This window comes from Sardina pilchardus, chromosome 24 (genome assembly GCF_963854185.1).
Source record: "Sardina pilchardus chromosome 24, fSarPil1.1, whole genome shotgun sequence".
NCBI classification, from domain to species: Eukaryota; Metazoa; Chordata; class Actinopteri; order Clupeiformes; family Clupeidae; genus Sardina; species Sardina pilchardus.
In genome coordinates, this window is record NC_085017.1 from 14488712 (window position 1) to 14499155 (window position 10444).

The 10444-nt window shown below is 46.3% G+C and overlaps 1 protein-coding gene across 1 annotated transcript in view; it reads left to right on the plus strand.

Annotated features, from left to right (window-relative positions):
- LOC134072504 (solute carrier family 45 member 4) overlaps window positions 1–7600 on the plus strand; it is a 47396-nt gene extending 39796 nt beyond the window's left edge. Inside the window, exons 6-10 of the mRNA XM_062529228.1 lie at window positions 182–361; window positions 1884–3124; window positions 3573–3672; window positions 4662–4873; window positions 5702–7600. Coding sequence (XP_062385212.1) covers window positions 182–361; window positions 1884–3124; window positions 3573–3672; window positions 4662–4873; window positions 5702–6085 — 2117 coding nt within the window. The 3' untranslated portion in view covers window positions 6086–7600. The remainder of the gene's footprint in view (window positions 1–181; window positions 362–1883; window positions 3125–3572; window positions 3673–4661; window positions 4874–5701) is intronic.
- The last annotated feature ends 2844 nt before the right edge of the window (window positions 7601–10444 follow it).

A 10444-nucleotide genomic window follows, 5' to 3' on the forward strand; every position in this document is an offset into this window, starting at 1 on the left:
TGTGTGTGTGTGTGTGTGTGTGTGTGTGTGCTGTCTCTGCTCTCTGCCTGACACAGTCGGACCGGTCAGTGCTAACCCCCGCCCCCCCCCCCCCACACACACACACACACCTCCCTCAGGCTAAGTTCCTGCTCAGCTGCACTAACACTGTTACGTGGTCGCTGTGTTCTGTCCACGCCAGGTCTGGCCCTCGGTGACGTACCCAACGAGCAGCCCATCGGGATCGTGCTGACCGTGCTGGGGGTGGTGGTGCTGGACTTCTGCGCGGACGCTACGGAAGGTCCTATACGGGCCTACCTACTGGACGTGGCCGACACGGAAGAGCAGGACATGGCCCTCAACATCCACGCCTTCTCCTCAGGTACGCACATCAGTCCACACTGCAAAAAAGATGGGCATCGTATCAGGGTCCAAGTACACTAAAGTACAGTACAATCAGAAATGTAGCCTATACAAATAAACATTATATACAGTACCTACCGTTTCCCAAAGGTTCACTGCAAAAAAGAAACAAGATAAAAACACTAAATCTGAGGCAAAAGATACTCAAAACAAGTGAAATTATCTGCCCATGCAGCAAGATAAATTTACTTGACAAGATTTCTTGAATAAAAACAATTCTATCTAGAAATAAGATTCTAGTGTAAAGTTGAACGCTTAAAATAAGATATTCACTCTTAAAACAAGATGAATTATCTTTTAAATCTCAGTTTTTTTTTATCTTGATAAGTTAAAATAATTTGCAGTGCAGCATCAGGGTCTGTCCATGTCCAGCATCAGGGTCTGCCCCATCACTGGTGACCGCCACATCGCAGCACCATAGTCAACTAAACAAGACCCTGACCAGTATGAAACTGGTGTAAAGATATACAGAAGAGAAACATTAACTAGAGTGAAGCTGAGTTTCAGACATTTGCTTAACAGTGTTATTCGAGTGCTGTTTTCTCATAGTATGGAGTTGATTTTACATGGCAATGGTTGACATGTACAATTCATAGAGTGGCAGAATTGCCTGTGCGTATCACACTGGTGACTAAAGCACTATATACTACAATGCTATTCCTCCTTTTAGTTCTGACTTGAGAACTTCAGTCACTCTCGAGATTCGAGACTAGTATAAATTCAGATGAAACTGAATTTATATTTATTTTTTATACGTTTGAAACTCATTTGTGTGAGGTAAAATGTGCCTCTATTTTTTTTTTTTTTATGACTCAACCTCTAACGACCGAAAGCTTGCTATCAGTAAAGCTATTTTTCACAAAGACTTGTAGTGTGCGGATTCTTCTCTTAAATATCCATGACTCAACCTTTTGCAAAAACAAACTCCTCTTGACCAGGTTTTACCCCACAAATGTGTGCTGTGTGCACGGGGGGGGGGGGGGGGGTCCAGATGCAGCACCCGGGGCACTCTCTGATGACGGGGCGCACTGGTCCATGGCAGATATTAAACGAGACGTTCACTGGGGCTATGTGCAGGCACGCTGTAGAAAAGAAGCGTGTCAGCAAGTTCCCACTGCATTATATAACACTGAGCAGGCGTGCGTTATCATTATATATTTAACGAGGTGTCCATAATTGAGGCTTGCTTGGTCAGATGCCAGGTGGACTGAGTCTGCTGAGTCCTCGTGGCTCAATCTGTCATTGTTGGCGTCATTAAGGCCTTTAACTAATCAGCGTTGGAATCAAATATTTTGGACCACATTTAAGTTCTGGGTTCTTGAAAACAAACTGAAGTGAATAGTATGTTGTTGCTCTCTTCATTTTAAGAAGAAGATTGTGTTTTTCCTAAAACAGAGCTGTGTTTAGACCATAGACTGTAAAAGATTTTAGACGCTTATTCCAGAGCTGTTGCTCATCTCTGACCCTGTCTGTGTCCGCAGGTCTTGGCGGAGCGGTGGGCTACGCGCTGGGCGGCCTGGACTGGACCCACACCTTCCTGGGCCGGACGTTCAAGTCTCAGGAGCAGATCCTGTTCATGTTCGCGGCCGTGCTCTTCACGGGCTCGGTGGCGCTGCACCTGTTCAGCATCGAGGAGCTGCAGTACAGCCCGCAGCAGGACCGGCTGGACGAGGAGGCCGACACGATGTCCTCGGTCAAGCTCAACGGCGGCCTGGCCCTCCACGGCCAGCCGCACCTGCTCCTCGAGGACGAGGAGGACGAGGACGGAGACCTGTACGACGAGGAGGACGAGGACGGGGACGAGCGCGACGAGCTGGACATGGAGTTCCTGGAGGTGGAGATGGTGCGGAGCAAGAGCGACTCGGTGCTGGCCATGGCCGACGCCACGCTGGACCACCTGGAGGCCGACGCCTCCTTCCTGCGCCAGATCGAGCCGTCCATCTTCGCCGACCGCCTCTCCTCGTACCACGGCTCGCCGCCGAGGCGGAGCAGCAGCGCGGGCAGCCAGGACTTCCTGCGCCTGGCCAGCAGGACCAGCGACGGGCAGGCCGGTGGAGGAGGAGGAGGAGGAGGAACGGGCACTGCCCGCTTCAGCCGCCTGTCGGCGTTCCTGCAGGAGCTGGAGCGCGAGGGCGGCGAGGAGGCGCTGCTCAACAACTGCCAGCTGGACGACTCGCCCAAGTCGCCCAAGTCGCCCAACGGCGTGGGCACTGCCAACAGCAACAACGGGCGCCCGCGCTCGGGCCCCGGGCTCAAGGCGGGCAGCGCCAACGCCTCCATCCGCCGGCGGCGCCACACCTTCTACCGCCAGCCGTCCTGCACCTTCTCCTACTACGGGCGCGTGGGCTCCCACCGCTACCGCTACCGCCGCGCCAACGCCGCGCTGCTCATCAAGTCCTCGCGCAGCATGAACGACATCTACGAGATGCAGAAGCGCCAGCAGCGCAAGCGCCACACCACCACCACCAGCAGCGCGGGCACCAACAGCGCCAGGCAACGCGCCCGCCACCAGAGCGGCAACACCAACTCCAGCGGCGACACCGAGAGCGAGGAGGGCGAGACGGAGACCACGGTCCGGCTCCTGTGGATGTCCATGCTCAAGATGCCCCGCGAGCTCATGCGCCTCTGCATCTGCCACCTGCTCACCTGGTTCTCCATCATCGCCGAGGCCGTCTTCTACACCGACTTCATGGGCCAGGTCATCTTCGAGGGCGACCCCACGGTAAGGGCTCAGAGATATCGGAACGGCACGTGGCATCAAAGCGGCAAACCTCTTAGCAATGGGTTACATATACAGTACTATCGACGATATCATACGCTATTGATGGTATCATATACTATTGATACTATACCATGATATGATACTATACCACGATATGATACTATATACCATGATATCCAGCTGTAAATTTGCAAACGATGAACCACTGTAAACCATTCACATGCCTCTCTAAGATGACATGAACAAAAAATGTCCAAATACAAACGTCCAGTTCCAAATGTCCGATTCCAAAAATGCCTTCCAAATGGTATCACGTCAAATTCAGTGTTGGTCACGCAGTTTTGAACACAATGCTGAAAATCCTGCTCATTCATCTGAAGGATGTGTTTGCTGTTCAACTGATGCCGTGTGTGTGTGTGTGTGTGTGTGTGTGTGTGTGTTGTGCCAGGCTGCTGCCAACTCCACAGCTCTGTATAACTATCACAAAGGAGTGCAGATGGGATGCTGGGGACTGGTCATCTACGCTGCCACAGCTGCCATGTGCTCAGGTGAGAGACACACACACACAGAGAGAGAGAGAGAGAGAGAGAGAGAGAGAGAGAGAGAGAAACAGACACGCACACAGAAATACAATCAGCCACACACACAGAGACACACAGACACACACAAAAAAGTACAAACAACCACATGAATGAAGTAGTCACACTTGTAGGACATATACAGTAGCTGATCCACTCAGCTGGACAGCTTCTCGTCAGAAGCATACAGACGCAAACGTGTACAGACACTAACAGAGCAGGTCTACTAGCCGAGCATTACAGACACATGCATAAACACAGACATGTTGGCCCCAGCCGTGGTGCGACTGGCTGGGGCACCTGCCACACACGCCGGCGACCCGGGTTCCTGCCCCGTGGTCCTTTCCGGATCCTAACCCCAACTCTACTTCCCATTATCTTCCTGCCTCTCTCTATACTGTCCTTTCTGATTAAATCCATAAAATGCCCAAAAATATACTAAATATACTAAAAAACACAAACGTGTCACAGACACTAACAGAGGACATATACTGTAGCTGATCCACTCACAGAAGCATACAGACGCATACGTGCACACTGCACAGACACTTGAGCAGGTCAACAGAGCAGGTCTACTACACTAGCCGAGCATTACAGACACGTGCATAAACACAGGTCATGTCACAGATCCCCACCCCCCTGACCGCCACAGTGGACCCCTCTGTCCCCCGTCTCCATTGCGTTCCCCATCTGACGCCTCTTTGATCCTGCCCCGTGGTATCTTTCCGGATCCATCCCCAACTCTCTTTCCCATTATCTTCCTGTCTCTCTCTCTACTGTCCTTTCTGATTAAAGGCATTAAAAAGCCCAAAAATATACTTAAAAAAAAGAAAACAAAAAAAAATACACAAACGTGTCACAGATCCCCACCCCCCTGACTGCCACAGTGGACCCCTCTGTCCCCCCGTCTCCGTTGTGTTCCCCATGTGACGCCTCTGCTTCCTGTTGCCCTTATTTAGCGCTGCTGCAGAAGTACCTGGACAACTTTGACCTCAGCATCAAGGTCATCTACATCCTGGGAACGCTGGGCTTCTCCATCGGCACGGCCGTCATGGCCATGTTCCCCAACGTCTACGTCGCCATGGTGATGATCAGCAGCATGGGCGTGATCTCCATGAGCATCTCGTACTGCCCGTACGCGCTGCTCGGCCAGTACCACGAGATCAAAGAGGTGAGAGGTCGCCAGGGGAGGTCGTCGCGTTGATTATTTCATTTCAGGGGATGCCGAGAAGGACCATTCTCAATCGATTCTGATTTTATAAATAGATGTATTCTATTCTTACCCCGTTCTGTTTTTATTCTTTTATGTTTTTATTCTTTGAGGGTTGTACTTTTGAGAGCACAGATTAACCAGAGTCAAATTCCTTGTTTGTTAAAGCAAACCTGGCCAATAAAGCTGACTCTGATTCAGTGCTATTGAGCTAGAGAGCTAATGGAGCCTCTACTCTACTCTGTTACTCTCATGCGCTGATGGTGTAGGATTTTCCATGACCCATGAAACAGTGCACTTTTGAGGTTTCTCGCACACGTTAAGCCTCTTCCTAGACTCAGAAAGAACTAAATCCCCATTAAAAAGAAGCTTTTAGTCTGAGACTAGGCTTAATCTTTGTACGACAAACCGGTCCATAGTGATGGATATGAATGATATAAGTAGAAAGTACAAAGTACATCAATAGTTATTTGGAACGAAATGTCTAGAGTGAATTTGAAGAGTTCTCTTCCAAAACGATATATCCACCATTTTAATTAATTTTCATAAATATTTTGTTTCCCAAGTAATATCAGTGAAACTGAATTGGGTTATGTTTACTTGATTTATCTTTACTCAATCAAAACAAAACAACTGCATTTCTATTGATATTACATGAGATACACAATGAAATAACATGACTTTTTAATATTTTCAAAAATGGATTTATAGCGTTTTGGAAAATAACTCTTCATTGGCTGGTGAAGTGGTGGTGTTAACATGTTTTCCTTTTCTGTTGTTTTCTTTCAGTACATCCACCACAGTCCTGGCAACTCCAAGCGAGGCTTTGGCATCGACTGCGCCATCCTGTCGTGCCAGGTGTACATCTCCCAGATCCTGGTGGCGTCGGCGCTGGGCGCGATGGTGGAGGCCACGGGCAGCGTGCGGGTCATCCCCATGGTGGCGTCCGGCGGCTCCTTCCTGGGCTTCCTGACGGCGTGCTTCCTGGTCATCTACCCGCAGGACGGCGACGGGGCGCACGGCCACGGCAAGGGGGGCGAGCAGACCAAAGCGCTGACGGCCTCGTCGGCCGCCTCGTCCCTGGAGGTCGTGGAGAAGCCCAGCGTGCTGAAGCTGACCCGCAAGGGCGCCGCCACCACCACCTGCAAGGTGGAGTGCGAGTCCACCCTGTGACCGACCGGGCGCCAGGAACGTAGCGCACGGAAAACGCAGACTAGCAAATGACAAAACACGACGCGACGCGACGCAACGCAGCACTCCACAGAGGTTGTAACAAACAAGACACACACATACCATACACTCATACACACAAACACACACACACACACACTGATACACACAGCCTCAAAGTGGTTGTCGCCCATGAGGCATAAAACATTCCCATCAGTGCACAGTGCCCTCCAATCTCATTCTCTTGCATGCGTCCAGGAGAGAGAGAGAAAGAGAGGACCAGAGGATAGAACTAGAAACAAGAGACTCAAAAAAATGCTGTTTCTTCATGTCGTCCTCAGTTCATTTTTTATTTTTGTTTTTGTTTGTGTGTGTGTGTGTGTGTGTGTGTGTGTGTGTGTGTTTGTGTGTGTGCGCGTGTATTTTTTTTTCTCTCGAGCTTATGGGCCTGGCCTGGCCGGACTCAGGGCTGCAGTGTAGAGCGGGCACTTGCCCCGTCTCTCCCTCTCAGGGCCACCAGGGGGCGTCCCTGGACTGGACACATCAGGGGTCAGGGGGGCAAAAGTGTGTTCAGGATGGTGTGGCGGGACTCTGTGAAAGATACACACCTCTTCCACTCACTTTTACCCCCCCAATGTAAAGATGGAAAGGAAAGTTTAAACAAAAATGTCTGTGAGAATATTTCCTTTGAATATACATATAGAGATATATACATACATATACAAACATTTATATTTTCCCTTAAGTTATTATATTTAGCATTTTCTTTTCTTGTTCGACCTGATGTCTCATGATGACTGGAGACATTGCAGTTACCAAAAGTTGCCCAGTTAAAACGACTCTTATCAGAGTGATGTTTTTACCTTGTGGACTTGTAGACTTCACTTGGCTTTATTTGAAAACACAAGAAAGCTGGTGTGTTGAGGTGCTCACATCGTCAGGAGCGCTCTGAGATTTTGGGGGTCATTCCCCCGAGTTGGGCGTTGGAAGAGCTCAATTTGACACGAGACACCTGGACAAGGCCACTCTGGCAGCACCGGAGTGGGTCCATTTGGGCTTTCAGGAGCCGTCTCTTTGGGTCCATCTGGGCTTTCAGGAGCCGTCTCTTTGGGTCCATCTGGTGTTTGGTTTGACCAGATGTTTCAGGTCCATGCACATCCTCAACCTTTCTGCGCGAATCCTGACATTGCCACCTCAAGGGCATTAGATCTCATGGTGGTCGAAGGCGGTCGAAACAGTTTTTAAGAATCGATATATAACAAATAAAAAATCTCAATGCTGCATCAGAGTTCTAGAGTATTAGCCTGATACCAAATAAAAGAGAAGGAACAGGAAGGAGAGGTGGAGCGCGTTGGAAAGGACATTTGTTTTTTTTTTTCTCGACTCCCTTCCGTTTTCGTTTCTTTTTAATCTTTTGGAGTTGGCTGTTGTCTCTCGTGACACAAGGTCAATGCTCTTTGCTGGATGTCACTTCAGAGATGTTTAAATCCGGGTGTGCCTGTGCTTGGAGGAGACGTGGTGGTGGTTGGGTGGGGTTGGGGTGGGGTGGTGGTGACTTGAGGTGGAGGCTGATGGTGCCTGTTGCTGGCAGCACTTTTGTGGCAGAACTTGAACTGTGCAGGAAAATTACCATTAAGACAAATGTAGCGGTGTCTGTCTCTTTTTTTTTCTCTATTCTTTTTTTTTCATTTTTCTTTTCCTCTTCTTTTCCCCCTGTCCTCCAAACACAATCTCCTATGTTTGTTTCTGACAAACAAAAAAAGTATTGCGTCGAGTTGAGTCCTCTCACTAGTTTGTTTACATTTGAGCCCAGTTGCTGCATGTGCGGCAGTGGAGGTGGGGGGGGGTGAAGAAAAGAGAGTGATCACTACTTTAGTTTTTCTCTAAAATTCCCCACACAGTCAGCTCTTCCACACAAGTCCTCACCATGATTCAATCTCCTTTTCACACTTGCGTCTGCATAGCTTAAGATGGGGGACGAGGACCATGGTGAAGACCCATAGCTGTGGCCTAATAGTTCTCCGTAGGGAGAAGTCGCTGTATGTTTTGGTGTATATTCGGGGCATATTGTTCTGTCCCTTTTTTTCTCCAGTGGCATGTTCATAGGACAGAGTACTGTAAGTCCCTTTATTTCTCAGTTCTGTCCTCCTTTTTGCAAAGCTCTCAGCCGGAGGTCTAATGTTGCCACAGGTATATATATATATATATTTTTTTTTTCTTCTAAAAAAATGGTTTCCATTTGATATTACTCACAATGGTAATACTTCTGTTCCATAGAAGTAGATTTATTCAAGGCTAACCTCCCACTGAGGCAAAAAAATCGAATAAACATCAAAGTACATTTTCAGTGTCTCAGAGAAGCCAAACTTCAAGACAGACAGTACACAAAAAATATTGTTTTCCCTTATTGACAAATCAGGCCAATAATCAGTTGCAATAATGCTATCTGCCTCAGTAAAGTTGATTGTTTTAGAACACTGGGGCGAAATTGTCATGCATGAATGGTTGTTGGTATAATATTCTAGTTACTACAGAAATGTATTCATAGATTTTCTTTTTTTTTTGAGAACAGCTGTCTTTCTTTAAATACTTGAAGTGCAAACTGGGTGTTTCTGAGAAGCAATGGAGTATGTATTCAGCTCCAGATCTCTTGCTGCAGATTGCAGAATGTTGACATGGAGTGATTTGAATTAGGCCTTGCTTGGGGAGTAGAACTTTTGATTCCATCAGGTGACAATGTCAAGTACTGAATGTAATATTTGTTTGTTTTTCTATGTGTTACGAGCAGAAGATCTGACATTGCACAGAACTTGCACATACAGTTTTAGAAAATCATCTTGCAAAAGAAAAAAAAATAACTGAACTGTGGATATTTATTTTTTGACCTCTTGTTAAATGGACACTTCAACTTTTATTTAAAGAAAATATATATACAGAGAGATATATTTACAGTGGAGTTAATGCAAGGGATGTGGGTTGGTGACGACTGGAATACAGTTGTGAGTGAGTGAGTGTGTATGTGCGTGTCAGTCTCTGTGTGGTCCATCACGCAGTGTGTGTCTGTGTGTGTGTGTGTGTGTGCACACACGATAAAAATCACACCTCAATTTTTCCCTTTTCTCACGTCTTTACAGTCTGTCTGGTTTACAAATCACACTTTAAATCCCACTGCGGAAAATTCATTTCTTGAACAGACTTGTAACTATATTTTTGTCCTAAGAATGCACCGGTTGCTTTTTTTCTCAGTTATTTTATTAATCATAGGAAAATTGAACTGTCTCTCACTTCTTCACTGACAAATTATGTTACACATTTTGAGTCTTAGAAAGAAATGGGAGTTGGAAATTTTCTCTTGAGGAAATTTATATGGATGTTACTTCAAGGAAAAAAAAACTATGAATGGGGAAATACAGACTATTTGCAGTGTACTATATGCCTTGTTATTCAAAGTTGTAAATATTCATTTAAATAGTTTCTTTTGCTGCTATTAAAAAGCTGATTATTTTATATTAGGGTTTTTTTTCTATAAGACATGTATATAAAGTCTGTACATAAGCTTGAGCCTTCTAATATAGAAATATTGAAAAAAAAACACTGTATTGAATGCACCTTTAAAGAATCTTAACCAAACTGTTTCCTGGCTCTGTTTATTTTATTCTGACTTCTCTCTGAACTCATTTAGAATGTCTCTCGGTAAGTTGCAGACTTTACCAGACTGCAATGTTTTGCAGTCACTTGCTGGCCTTAGAAACTGAAACTTCAGTGTTGATTTATTCAGTGTCCACAGCTGACTGACTGATATGTAGGCCCCATGTGATCATCGGTGTGAGCCTTTAGTGTGTTTTCAATCAATATAAATGGGATGGGACTAGTGCCAAGTTGCCAACACATGAGATGTCACATACTGTTGCTCACAGGAGTATTTTCCCTGTTGTGAATTAGCGCCCTATATTCCCAATATAGGGAGCTATCATGTGTTGGCACCCCCTGGTGGATGACGGATGTAAATGTGTTCTGCAAATATAACTAAATGCTGCCATCTTGTGACCATATTCTTTGCCTTTGTAATTGCTGCAGAAATCTCTAAAAACTTCAATAGTTTCATAATGATCTTGATCTCTAATACAGGTGCTGGTCATATGATTAGAATATCATGAGGAAGTTGATTTATTTCAGTAATTCCATTCAAAAAGTGAAACTTGTATAAAGCATACATTCATTTCACACAGACTGATATATTTTAAGTGTGTATTGCTTTTATAACTGACAACTAAAGAAAACCCCAAATTCATTATATCAGAAAATTAGAATATTGTGAAAAGGTTCAATATTGAAGACAACGGGTGTCACACTCTAATCAGC